This window comes from Coregonus clupeaformis, chromosome 30, assembly GCF_020615455.1.
Source record: "Coregonus clupeaformis isolate EN_2021a chromosome 30, ASM2061545v1, whole genome shotgun sequence".
Lineage (NCBI taxonomy): Eukaryota > Metazoa > Chordata > Actinopteri > Salmoniformes > Salmonidae > Coregonus > Coregonus clupeaformis.
Genome location: NC_059221.1, coordinates 49,690,252 through 49,704,093, shown reverse-complemented (window position 1 = coordinate 49,704,093; position 13,842 = coordinate 49,690,252). Strand labels below are relative to the sequence as shown.

The following is a 13,842-nucleotide window of genomic DNA, read 5'->3' as shown; positions in this document are numbered from 1 at the left end:
CCCCCTGGTGGACATCAACGTGGTGAGTTCATATGTCGAGCCCCCCTGGTGGACATCAGCGTGGTGAGTTCATATGTCGAGCCCCCCCTGGTGGACATCAACGTGGTGAGTTCATATGTCGAGCCCCCCCTGGTGGACATCAACTTAGTGAGTTCATATGTGTGTGTGAATGTGGACTTGCGTGCATATGGACTGTATGTGTACGAAAGACACAGAACAGCAGAGAATAACAGCGTGTCCTGAATATGCCCTGTCAGGAGCACACCACAGTAGTCTCTTGTACTTTTCTTCTGAGTTGTGGAAAATAAACAAACCATACCATTTCATCATTATCAACAAAGTCTGCTGCTTCTGCAGTCATGTTTTTAAATGAATGGAAGAAGATGCCTGTGGTGGTGTTCACTGCCGTGAAATACACACATAGACAAAACCTTTTCCTTTTTGAAATGGGGAGTGCCTGTCTCAGCCCCTAGCTGGGGTCTGTAGAGTGGGGAGCTGCAGGGACACTTAGGCTTTGAAGAAGGCAGGCCACGCTTACAGCTGGACCCAACTTGATCCCACATTTATTTTAATTGGATTCCCCTGTTTCATTCTTTCATTTTCCAAGAGCGGAGCAGAGCTGTCCATTTTCAGAAAGCTGAGCAGAGCTGTTCATTTTCAGAGAGCAGAGCAGAGCTGTCCATTTTCAGAAAGCTGAGCAGAGCTGTTCATTTTCAGAGAGCAGAGCAGAGCTGTTCATTTTCAGAGAGCAGAGCAGAGCTGTTCATTTTCAGAAAGCTGAGCAGAGCTGTTCATTTTCAGAGAGCAGAGCAGAGCTATTCATTTTCAGAGAGCAGAGCAGAGCAGTTCATTTTCTGAGAGCAGAGCAGAGCTGTTCATTTTCAGAGAGCAGAGCTGTTCATTTTCTGAAGGCTCTTTTTTTGCCACAGTCAGAAAACAAAACATTCAGCTCGGTCTGAAAAATATTCAGACTCCTTATAATATTCCTCCTCTCAGAAACATCTCTCCATCTTTGTTATCCTCCTCCTCTTCCTCCTCCTCCTCCTCCTACTCCTACTCCTACTCTCAGAAATCCTTCCTGTTCCACGGGGTGCATTCTGGTTCCAGTCGTGGCGTTCCATTCTCCCTGAGGAACCGTTCCTCTGCCCTGGCACGGGTCCAGTTTGACCTGTCAGAACACACTGACTTCACCATCCACTTCCCCCCACACTCTGCAGGTATATATTTGTTTGATTGATTGACTGATAGATTCATTGACTGTGACTGAAATGCTCTAAGAAGATAGACTGTCATAAACTGTCAGCCTAGTTCAATTTAGATGTATGGATTACTAGACTGGATGTGCAGGCGTAATATTGAGAGCCAGGTGTTGGTGTGTTACAGGTACAAGCCAGGAGCCAGACGTGTTTGCGATGGATCTACAAGGGCAGCAGACTGCAGAGTGTTGCCTGGTGTTCTCCCCTAAACAAGTAAGGGCTCCCTCCTCTGTTTTCATTATCCCTCATCTATACTCATTTTCACCTATTAATCACCAACAGATCAACTACCTTCCACATTACTCCATCCTACATCTGTGTTTATTAATCACCAACAGATCAACCACCTTCCACATTACTCCATCCTACATCTGTGTTTATTAATCCCAACAGATCAACCACCTTCCACATTACTCCATCCTACATCTGTGTTATTAATCCCAACAGATCAACCACCTTCCACATTACTCCATCCTACATCTGTGTTTATTAATCACCAACAGATCAACCACCTTCCACATTACTCCATCCTACATCTGTGTTTATTAATCACCAACAGATCAACCACCTTCCACATTACTCCATCCTACATCTGTGTTATTAATCCCAACAGATCAACCACCTTCCACATTACTCCATCCTACATCTGTGTTTATTAATCACCAACAGATCAACCACCTTCCACATTACTCCATCCTACATCTGTGTTTATTAATCACCAACAGATCAACCACCTTCCACATTACTCCATCCTACATCTGTGTTTATTAATCACCAACAGATCAACCACCTTCCACATTACTCCATCCTACATCTGTGTTTATTAATCCCAACAGATCAACCACCTTCCACATTACTCCATCCTACATCTGTGTTTATTAATCACCAACAGATCAACCACCTTCCACATTACTCCATCCTACATCTGTGTTTATTAATCACCAACAGATCAACCACCTTCCACATTACTCCACCCTACATCTGTGTTTATTAATCCCAACAGATCAAACACCTTCTACATTACTCCATCCTACATCTGTGTTTATTAATCCCAACAGATCAAACACCTTCTACATTACTCCATCCCACATCTGTGTTTAAGATAGACAAGTTTTTCCCTAAACACAGAGACATCAAGGATGAGCTTTCCCTACCATAATCATTATCCTAACTTCACCCATTACACCAAACTGAATTGACCCAAACCCCATCCTATATCTGTTCCTTCTCTGCTCTATCATGCGTCAGTCGGTAGTTCCTGTGTTTGTCCTGCAGGTGGCAGCGTATGACTTCAACCTGCCTGTGACAGTCAACAGTGTGGGCCTGCCCTCCTCATCCTCCTCTTCCTCCTCCCCCGCCCCTCCCAGCTCCGTCCCGAAGTCCTCCTCTTCCAGGGCCCAACACATCGTCACCCCACGCCCGCTGCCCGTCGCCATGGAGACGCTATCACGCAGGGTTCAGGCCACAGGTGAGAGGAGTGGGGATACGGGGTCAGAAAGTTGCCTGCCTGAACCATTGGCCTGAACAGATGGACTGAGCTGTTCTGTCCCTGCAGTATACTTTTTATTTTAACTTTTCTTGCTGCTTTTCCTTGACAGTAAACAAAGACAAAACAAAGCTAGACAAAAACAATAAACAACATAACATTTACATACATACATGCATTTCCACAAACATCAATGACATCACACTTGCTCAGACCTACATGTTCCCACTGTTTCCACACCCAGTGTTGTTTCCAATACTTGGAAGACTCCATATGACCTCAAACTGTGCTCTGCTGTTTCTATCCCTGCAGTATAATAATAATAATATGCCGTTTAGCAGACGCTTTTATCCAAAGCGACTTACAGTCATGTGTGCATACATTTTTACGTATGGGTGGTCCCGGGGATCGAACCCACTATCTTGGCGTTACAAGCGCCGTGCTCTACCAATTGAGCTACAGAGGACCACAGTATACTAGACAGTAAGACACAATATGACCTCAAACTGTGCTCTGCTGTTTCTGTCCCTGCAGTGTACTAGACAGTAATGACACTAGACACTCATCATTCCGTAAGGCTCTGAGATAAGACAATACGTTTAAGATAAGAGTGATTTAAGACCTGTGTAATTAGCGCTTAAGATATTGTGTTTTTGTGTTTGTGTTTCTCTGTCCCTGTGTGTCCCTCAGCCCTGCGAGCCCCGCTGGAGATGTCCCCATCAAGTCTCCCGTTTGATCTGGAGCCCTTAAGTTCACTTACTACCTCCTCACAAACTCAGGTAAGTACTTTCACCTCACCTCACCACTCCACCAACTACTAATGCAGGTAGATTCTGAATGGCAGATGTTTTTCAGAGCTGGCAGAGAGAAAGAGCTTGATATTCCCAACTGAGAGGCAGTTTGTGTGTTGTTGGGCTGAGCTACAACCAGCCGGAGGCTCTTCTCCTCTCCTCTGTTGTCTCCAGACCGTAGAGCTGAGGAACGTGTCTGAGAAGAGGGTGAGCTGGAGGATTGACTGCAGCGCTGCAGTAACACCAGGAGGGGGCAGTGGCACCTGCACCAGTAGCAGTGAGGGGATGTTCACTATCTGTCCTACCACTGGGACCCTGGAGCCACAGCAGTGTGTGTCTGTCACTGTCTCCCTCTCTCCTGAGAGAGTCACACCAGGTTAACCCTCTCTCACGTCACCCTCTGAGCTCACTCTTGGTGGACAGTTAATATAATGTATAATAATATTATAATAATAACAACAGGTTTTCCGACCTCTAAAGTGGTGTTGTTTAGATGAGTTCTGCTACTGTATGATTTAATGGTGGTTCTGTAAATGTCTGTTTGCTGTGTTCTGTTCTGCATCGTCACTCTGTCTTCCAGTGACAGCAGGTCAGATCCAGGTGTCCCTCCCTCTGTTTCTGTCTGAGGAGGGGGAGGAGGAGAGAGACAGGGAGAAGGGGGAGGAGGGGGGAGTCCCTCACCCCTACAGGGTGCTGTCTCTCAGTGCCATCCCTCACCCCCCCAGCATTAGCTTCCTCCCCCCTCGAGTCCTCCTCACCCCTGTCCCCCTGGACACCCCCTCCACCACCACCTTTTCCCTGCTCCCCACCGGGTACCCCAGGTCTGTACCACCCATCCACCAGCCTGTCACTATGGGCATCCACAAACTAACTGACTGACTGTTTACTGTACTACAGTAATACCTAATGATCTCTATGCTCTGATAGGTAGCCTGTGTATTTATAACCTGATTCAGCAGATTCTCTCAGCAGTATTATAGCTCCAATAAACAGGAGAATTTGTAAAGAGCTGCATTTCTATACAGTAATAATACGGAGTAGAGTCCCATTATAGAGTCATTATAGAGTAATATATTACTATCCCATATAGTGGAATAGAGTCCCATTATAGAGTCATTATAGAGTAATATATTACTATCCCATATAGTGGAATAGAGTCCCATTCTCACCTCTGTGACCTTTGCCCTCTGACCCCTGCCCTCTCCCCTCTGACCCCAGTGGTTCCTGTCTGCGTGTGGAGGTGGAGGAGATGGTTCTGGAGGATGGCAGTCGGCTGAAGGCCCTCTCAGTCAGCCTGCCCCACAATGGCACCGTCCCGCCCCAGCCCCAGACCCACACAGAGCCCCAGACCCACACAAAGCCCCAGACCCACATCACCTGCACAGTGACCTTCTGCTCCCCTCAGCCCCTGGACCTCACCTCACACATCACATTCCTGGACCACCTCAACAACAGGTACGGATTCTTAGGATTCCTCGTCCCAGTCAGCCACACATACTGTTCATTCTCTCTCTCTCTCTCTCTCTCTCTCTCTCTCTCTCTCTCTCTCTCTCTCTCTCTCTCTCTCTCTCTCTCTCTCTCTCTCTCTCTCTCTTATAATTCTCTCTAGCTTTGTCTAGTGATGGCTTCTTTTCTCTCTCTCTCTCCTCCTCCTCCTCCTCCTCCTCCTCCCTCTCTCCTGTCTTAGTCCAGAGTTGTAAGTGATGGTTTAATTTCTCTCCTCTTCTCCTCTGTTGGTCTGTGTCTTCAGGTTCCAGGTGGAGGTATGTGCTACAGCAGATAACAGTCTGTTGACAGTGTGGCCCTACCTGTCTCTGCACCGCTCTGAGCAGCAGATAGTCCTCAAGAGTGGTATGTCCTCCTGTCCTGTTCTGTACCCACAACACACTGCACAATATACAGCATTCCTACACTCATACCCATCCATTGTGGGTTGGGTTGGGGATTACTGTCTGCTAATCTAAGTGTCTGTGTACTTCCATCCCCCACCCTAACTGGTCCATGTGGCTGTCACTCAGGTCGTTTGAGCGGCTTCAGCGGCGAATCAGGGCGCTCTCAGATGACAAGGGAGGCGGTGCTTCAGCCATGCTACTCCCCCAGCCCTCTCTCTCGCTACACTTCCTCCTCCTCCACCTTCGCTTTCCTCTCCTCCACCAGCAATCACTCCATCTCTGGTGAGACACACCCCTACAACTAAACTGTTACTCACCAGACCTGGTCAAATACATATGTGAAATACTTTCAATTACTGGAGTGGGCCTTAACTTGGTTTCCCCCGTACAAAGGTACCAGGACCACAATCCCAAATAAAAATCCCCAAAGTGCCCATTCCAAGCTGAATCAAGCATATTGCCATGTCCTCAGACTCTGTTGGAGACAGAAGGAGTAGGAGTGTGAGTGCTGGACCAGGACCCAGAGGGAAGGAGGACTGGCCCCAGAAGGAGAGAGAGAGGGGTGGTGAGGGAGGTGTGGGTCTGACTGACCAGCAGCAGTGGCAGCAGCAGGGTATACCAGTCTTCCCAGGGCAGGACTCAGAGGAGGGGTTGTACTACCACAGCATCCTGCAGGTAACAACTGTTAAAGCACTTTGGGACAACTGCTGATAGAACAAAGGCTTTATAGCTAAATGTGATTGGTTGATTGGTTGATTGATTGATTGCAGGCTGTACAGAAGTGGTTCAGTCAGTTTGGCTGGCCCCGAGGACCAAACCCCATCTCTCTACCCCACTCTCTGAGAAGGTAAACCCCATCTCTCTACCCCACTCTCTCAGAAGGTCGCTCCTCTCTCTCGCTCCTCTCGCTCTCTCTCCTCGCTCTCTCTCTCTCTCTCGCTCTCGCTCTCTCGCTCTCTCTCTTCTCTCTCTCTCTCTCTCTCGCTCTCTCTCTCTCTCGCTCTCGCTCTCTCTCTCGCGCTCTCTCTCTCTCTCTTCTCTCTCTCTCTCTCTCTCTCTCTCTCTCTCTCTGTCTCTCTCTCTCTCGCTCTCTCTCTCTCTCTCTCTCTCTCTCGCTCTCTCTCTCGCGCTCTCTCTCTCTCTCTCCTCTCTCTTTCTCTCTCTCTCTCTCACGCTCTCTCCCTCCCTCCCTCTCTCTCTCTCTCGCTCACTCTCTCTCTCTCTCTCTCTCTCTCTCTCTCTCTCTCTCTCTCTCTCTCTCTCTCTCTGTCTCTCTGTCTCTCTCTCTCTCTCTCTCTGTCTCTCTCTGTCTCTCTCTCTCTCTCTCTCTCTCTCAGGGTGGTATGTAAGGTCCAGACAGTAGACTCCAGCTCTAGTGAGTGGAGGAACTCATACCTTATGAGCCATGGTAAAGACACACGGACCGTCTACGACATGCTGCGTCATCTGAGTGGACAGACACTTCCTGGTGTGAGCACCAGCCAATCGCTGTCCTGCAACCTCACTGAGCGCGTGCAGCAGCTGCTCCACCAGAACACAGTGCTGCTGGCCTTCCTCAGGTAACACACACTTAATTCCAACTCTGCAGGCCCGCGCGCAGGCAGGCTCACTCGCTCACTCGCCTACTCACTGTGTTCCGATCTTCAGGAGGCAGGGAGCCTGTCTGTCCCACATCAGACCTGAGTACCTGTTAGACTCCCAGGAGTTCAGTCACTGGAGCTCTCTACAGGCCCAGTCCCAGTGTGATCAGACGGGGATGGTCTACAGCAGCATGGCCTTTGAATCCCTCAGTAAAAGGGCCTGGATGGATGTTCTACTGCAGACCTACAAGGCAAGGGAATGTGGTCTTTACATCTCTATATAATCTCTCTCTTCTTCACTCTCACTCTCTCTTCTTCACTCTCTCTCTCTCTCTCTCTCTCTCTCTCTCTCTCTCTCTCTCTCTCTCTCTCTCTCTCTCTCTCTCTCTCTCTCTCTCTCTCTCTCTCTCTGTCTCTGTCTCTGTCTCTGTCTCTGTCTCTGTCTCTCTCTCTCTCTCTCTCTCTCTCTCTCCCCCCTCTGCGTCCTCATATCACTGATCAGCAGTCTGAGGAATGTATCTGTCTGTCTTCCCCTCCTCCCCAGGTGCTAGTCCTGCCGCGGGTGACAGAGGGTCCCTTGTCCCTGGGCCTCCAGAGCTGTGACAGTGGCAGCATGGAGCAGCAGGTCCCCAGGATCAACCCAAAGCCCCTGGCCTCTAACGTCTACTCCACCTGGGAGAGGAGGCTACTCACCTGGCTCAACCTGCACTACCACACCATGAGGACTACCGTCTGGAGCCCACTCACCTGTAGAGGTAGGAGGGGTGTGTGTGTTGAGAGAGACACGGAGAGGGAGATCGAGTGAGAAAACAAGAGAGAACGAGTAAGAGAGATAGAGAGAGAAAGATAGACAGAGAAAGATAGACAGAGTGGTAGAGACAGAGCCAGATCCACAGAGAGATAGACAGAGAGATTGACAGAGAGGTAGAGACAGAGAGGTAGAGACAGAGAGGTAGAGACAGAGAGGTAGAGACAGAGAGGTAGACAGAGAGATTGACAGAGAGATAGAGACAGAGAGGTAGAGACAGAGCCAGATCCACAGAGAGGTAGAGACAGAGAGGTAGAGACAGAGAGGTAGAGACAGAGAGGTAGAGACAGAGAGGTAGAGACAGAGCCAGATCCACAGAGAGATAGAGACAGAGAGGTAGAGACAGAGAGGTAGAGACAGAGAGGTAGAGACAGAGAGGTAGAGACAGAGCCAGATCCACAGAGAGATAGAGACAGAGAGGTAGAGACAGAGAGGTAGAGACAGAGCCAGATCCACAGAGAGATAGAGACAGAGAGGTAGAGACAGAGAGGTAGAGACAGAGAGGTAGAGACAGAGAGGTAGACAGAGAGGTAGAGACAGAGAGGTAGAGACAGAGAGGTAGAGACAGAGCCAGATCCACAGAGAGATAGACAGAGAGATTGACAGAGAGGTAGAGACAGAGAGGTAGAGACAGAGAGGTAGAGACAGAGAGGTAGAGACAGAGAGGTAGAGACAGAGAGGTAGAGACAGAGAGGTAGAGACGGAGAGGTAGAGACGGAGAGGTAGAGACAGAGAGGTAGAGACAGAGAGGTAGAGACAGAGAGGTAGAGACAGAGAGGTAGAGACAGAGAGGTAGAGACAGAGAGGTAGAGACAGAGCCAGATCCTCTGTTACCTAAATTCTGCTCTTTAACCAGGAGATGTCCCATCAGCCCGCTGGGTGGTGAACTTTGACCTGGACCTGGCAGATGGCCTGGTTTTGGCTGCTGTGCTGGCTGCCTACTGCCCCTTCCTGGTACGGGCCTGTGTTCTCCCCTCCTATTCAAGTCAACTCTTGTCCTAGTCTACTATGTGTGGGAAATTCTCAGTAACTCCAGATGAATCCCAACTCGACTGGTTTTGATTAGTCTGACTGTGATAGCAGATAAGGCTTAATCTGTCTCTGGGAAACTGGCCCAGTGTTGACTGTTCCCCCCTCCGGTCCCTCCGGTCCCTCAGATCTCCAGCCATCTCCAGAGGATGTACACCAGCAGCAGCCGTCTGGAACAAAACCTCCACAACGGTATCATCCTCAGCCAGGCCTTCACGCTGCTCTGCCTGGACATAGACATCCAGCCCACAGAGTTGTCAGACCCTAACCCAGTGCTGATGCTGATGCTGTGTGTCTATCTGTATGAGAGGTTGCCCCAGTACCTTCCCAGGAGAACCATCACTCTGTCTGGCAGCCTGCACCACATCTTTACCAAGCAGGCAGGTCCCTCCCTCTCTCTCCAACACACAGCACTACCCCTGGGGTAACCCAGACTTACTGCATGTATTGGATGGTCCACCTTCCAAAGCAGTTCAATCAGATCCTTTTCTGAAGATCATTCACTTTGCTTTGGTGTGTACACAACATATGACAATTATTCACTTTTTCCATCGTGTGTGTGTGTGTGTGTGTGTGTGTGTGTGTGTGTGTGTGTGTGTGTGTGTGTGTGTGTGTGTGTGTGTGTGTGCTCCAGGTATGTCTGAAGAGCCCGTCCTCCAGACCGATGTGGTACCATGCCTCCATCGTAGGGAAGGAGGCCTATCACTTTTCCTTGCCCCAAGGAGCTTCCATCACCATCCCTCCTAAGTAAGCCGTCCTATCTCTAATCATAACCCCTAACCCCTAACCCTGTAGGACAGCACTGTTCCTCAACCCAGTCCTCCAGACACCTCCAGAACCTATTATGCTCAAATAGCCTTGATAGATTAAGAGATGAAGATAATTATTTCCTATCTCTTCTCTCTCTTCTCATTGGCTGTGCCTGAAATCTGTCTATCCTACTACTTACTAAAACTACTTACTGTGTACTAATCGTACTACGTACTATTTAGAACATACTGTTTAGTCAAATCTAATGCAGTAAGCAACAAATATCAACAAACTAGGCTCATCCATACTGAGATTGCGTCATCTAATGTGCAGTTGTGTTGATTCCTGCCATTCATTCATTTTGGTACAGCGCCTCAATTTATCTGATTATCAGCTGTTGTGGAACACATGTGGGTCTCAAAAGAGGATTATCTTACTCAATAGTGTGCAGGGAATTCAGGATGAAAAACCAAAATGAGTATGACATCCTGGCATTTAAACTATACTACATTTTGTAAATTTCACATACTATAAAATGTTATATTTTCACATACCGAAATGCCTACTATTTAGAACGCAAGTATGGGTATTCAGACACAGCCACACTCTTCTTTCTCTATCCTGGCTCTGTTTTCTCTCTCTATCCTGGCTCTTTCTCTCTCTATCCTGGCTCTGTCTTCTCTCTCTATCCTGGCTCTGTCTTCTCTCTCTATCCTGGCTCTGTCTTCTCTCTCTATCCTGGCTCTGTCTTCTCTCTCTATCCTGGCTCTGTCTTCTCTCTCTATCCAGGCTATGTCTTCTCTCTCTATCCTGGCTCTGTTTTCTCTCTCTATCCTGGCTCTGTCTTCTCTCTCTATCCTGGCTCTGTCTTCTCTCTCTATCCTGGCTCTGTCTTCTCTCTCTATCCAGGCTCTGTCTTCTCTCTCTATCCTGGCTCTGTCTTCTCTCTCTATCCAGGCTATGTCTTCTCTCTCTATCCTGGCTCTGTCTTCTCTCTCTATCCTGGCTCTGTCTTCTCTCTCTATCCTGGCTCTGTCTTCTCTCTCTATCCTGGCTCTGTCTTCTCTCTCTATCCAGGCTATGTCTTCTCTCTCTATCCTGGCTCTGTTTTCTCTCTCTATCCTGGCTCTGTCTTCTCTCTCTATCCTGGCTCTGTCTTCTCTCTCTATCCTGGCTCTGTCTTCTCTCTCTATCCAGGCTCTGTCTTCTCTCTCTATCCTGGCTCTGTCTTCTCTCTCTATTCTGGCTCTGTCTTCTCTCTCTATCCTGGCTCTGTCTTCTCTCTCTATCCTGGCTCTGTCTTCTTTCTCTATCCTGGCTCTGTCTTCTCTCTCTATCCAGGCTCTGTCTTCTCTCTCTATCCTGGCTCTGTCTTCTCTCTCTATCCTGGCTCTGTCTTTCTCTCTGTCTAACTGTGTTAGTGTTAACTGGCTGCCTGTCATCTCAACTGATGTTCAGTGTCTAGACTGGTGTTCCATGAATCCTATGCCTTTCCCCATCCCTGCCCCCACCTTATATTTGACCCTTACACTCTGTCCTCTTCTCCACTAGGGGGCGTGGTGTGGAGGTGACAGTGCAGTACTCCTGTTCCTTCCTGAGGCCCATGGAGGCGGTGCTACTGCTGACATCACGCTCTGCCTCCTCAGCCAGCCCTTCTGGAGCCACCCTGGCCTTCAGCCTCAAGACCCAGGTCACTCACATCACCCCTAGTGTGAGTTAATACACGCATGCACGCACACACACACGCACACACACACACATGGATGCACAAACACACACACACACACACACACATACACACTCATCTCTCTCTTTTCTGTTCTCTTTCTTAACGTCTGTATTTTCTCCCCCTCTCTCTCTCTTCTCTCTCTGTCTTTGAATGAACGTCTTAACTCTCTGTAAATCATGCAGCATTAGTCCTTTGTAACACCTCACAATAATTCACTATGTACAGAACACCTCACAATAATTCACTATGTACAGAACACCTCACAATAATTCACTATGTACAGAACACCTCACAATAATTCACTATGTACAGAACACCTCACAATCATTCACTATGTACAGAACACCTCACAATAATTCACTATGTACAGAACGCCTCACAATAATTCACTATGTACAGAACACCTCACAATCATTCACTATGTACAGAACACCTCACAATAATTCACTATGTACAGAACACCTCACAATAATTCACTATGTACAGAACACCTCACAATAATTCACTATGTACAGAACACCTCACAATCATTCACTATGTACAGAACACCTCACAATAATTCACAATGTACAGAACACCTCACAATAATTCACTATGTACAGAACACCTCACAATCATTCACTATGTACAGAACACCTCACAATCATTCACTATGTACAGAACACCTCACAATCATTCACTATGTACAGAACACCTCACAATCATTCACTATGTACAGAACACCTCACAATAATTCACTATGTACAGAACGCCTCACAATAATTCACTATGTACAGAACACCTCACAATCATTCACTATGTACAGAACACCTCACAATAATTCACTATGTACAGAACACCTCACAATCATTCACTATGTACAGAACACCTCACAATCATTCACTATGTACAGAACACCTCACAATAATTCACAATGTACAGAACACCTCACAATCATTCACTATTTACATTTAAGACATTTAGCAGATGCTCTTATCCAGAGCGACTTACAAATTGGTGCATTCAATTTATGATAGCCAGTGGGACAACCACCCACTTTAAAAAATAATGTTTTGTGGGGGAGGGGGGGAAGAAGGATTACTTTATACTATTCCAGGTATTCCTTAAAGAGGTAGGGTTTCAAGTGTCTCCGGAAGGTGGTCAGTGACTCCGCTGTCCTGGCGTCGTGAGGGAGCTTGTTCCACCATTGGGGTGCCAGAGCAGTGAATAGCTTTGACTGGGCTGAGCAGGAACTGTGCTTCCATAGAGGTAGGGGGGCTAGCAGGCCAGAGGTGGATGAACGTAGTGCCCTCGTTTGGGTGTATGGTCTGATCAGAGCCTGAAGGTAAGGAGGTGCCGTTCCCCTCACAGCTCCGTAGGCAAGCACCATGGTTTTGTAGTAGATGCGAGCTTCAACTGGAAGCCAGTGGAGTGTGCGGGGTGACATGAGAGAACTTGGGAAGGTTGAACACCAGACGGGCTGCAGCGTTCTGGATGAGTTGTAGGGGTTTAATGGCACAGGCAGGGAGGCCAGCCAACAGCGAGTTGCAGTAATCCAGACGGGAGATGACAAGTGCCTGGATTAGGACCTGTGCCGCTTTCTGTGTAAGGTAGGGTCGTACTCTGCGAATGTTGTAGAGCATGAACCTGCAGGATCGGGTCACCGCTTTGATGTTAGCGGAGAACGACAGGGTGTTGTCCAGGGTCACGCCAAGGTTCTTTGCACTCTGGGAGGAGGACACAATGGAGTTGTCAACCGTGACGGCGAGATCATGGAGCGGGCAGTCCTTCCCCGGGAGGAAGAGCAGCTCCGTCTTGCCGAGGTTCAGCTTGAGGTGGTGATCCGACATCCACACTGATATGTCTGCCAGACATGCAGAGATGTGATTCGCCACCTGGTTATCAGAAGGGGGAAAGGAGAAAATGAATTGTGTCGTCTGCGTAGCAATGATAGGAGAGACCATGTGAGGATATGACAGAGCCAAGTGACTTGGTGTATAGAGAGAATAGGAGAGGGCCTAGAACTGAGCCCTGGGGGACTCCAGTGGTGAGAGCACGTGGTGCGGAGACAGATTCTCGCCACGCCACCTGGTAGGAGCGACCTGTCAGGTAGAGAACACCTCACAATCATTCACTATATACAGAACACCTCACAATCATTTGAAACCTTTGTTCAGTTGTCAATACAGTAGGGTTTCAGTGACTCAGTCAGTACCTACAGTACTTTACTTTCTATAGAGACCAGGGTGTGTGTCCCAAATGGCACCCTATTTCCTACATAGTGCACTACTTTTGGCCAGAGCCATATGGGTCCTGGTCAAAAGTAGTGCACTACATAGGGAATAGGGTATAATTTGGGACAAATTCCAGAACAGCTTGTCCTCTGGGCAGGCAGGGGTTCACCATTCTCTGTTCAAATGACAGCACAATGTAGCAGGCAGCACAGGGGTGTGGATCATAGAAATGGTTCTATTTCTAATTCTATGTCTATGGTGTGGACGCTGCATGTCCACTACATCATGGTGGCTGCTAAATGACTTGT

At 48.2% G+C, this 13,842-nt stretch overlaps 1 protein-coding gene across 4 annotated transcripts in view; it reads left to right on the top strand.

Moving 5' to 3' along the window:
- LOC121586507 (cilia- and flagella-associated protein 47-like) overlaps positions 1-13,842 on the top strand; it is a 63,054-nt gene that overhangs the window by 14,714 nt on the left and 34,498 nt on the right. For all 4 annotated transcript variants that reach the window (XM_045209646.1, XM_045209647.1, XM_041903242.2 and 1 more), the window contains exons 20-37: positions 1,070-1,217; positions 1,384-1,469; positions 2,532-2,724; positions 3,433-3,521; positions 3,708-3,909; positions 4,114-4,354; positions 4,752-4,988; positions 5,284-5,384; positions 5,552-5,707; positions 5,898-6,100; positions 6,196-6,272; positions 6,763-6,984; positions 7,073-7,256; positions 7,550-7,760; positions 8,670-8,767; positions 8,971-9,222; positions 9,477-9,589; positions 11,144-11,303. In XM_045209646.1, coding sequence (XP_045065581.1) covers positions 1,070-1,217; positions 1,384-1,469; positions 2,532-2,724; positions 3,433-3,521; positions 3,708-3,909; positions 4,114-4,354; positions 4,752-4,988; positions 5,284-5,384; positions 5,552-5,707; positions 5,898-6,100; positions 6,196-6,272; positions 6,763-6,984; positions 7,073-7,256; positions 7,550-7,760; positions 8,670-8,767; positions 8,971-9,222; positions 9,477-9,589; positions 11,144-11,303 — 2,973 coding nt within the window. The remainder of the gene's footprint in view (positions 1-1,069; positions 1,218-1,383; positions 1,470-2,531; positions 2,725-3,432; positions 3,522-3,707; positions 3,910-4,113; positions 4,355-4,751; positions 4,989-5,283; positions 5,385-5,551; positions 5,708-5,897; positions 6,101-6,195; positions 6,273-6,762; positions 6,985-7,072; positions 7,257-7,549; positions 7,761-8,669; positions 8,768-8,970; positions 9,223-9,476; positions 9,590-11,143; positions 11,304-13,842) is intronic.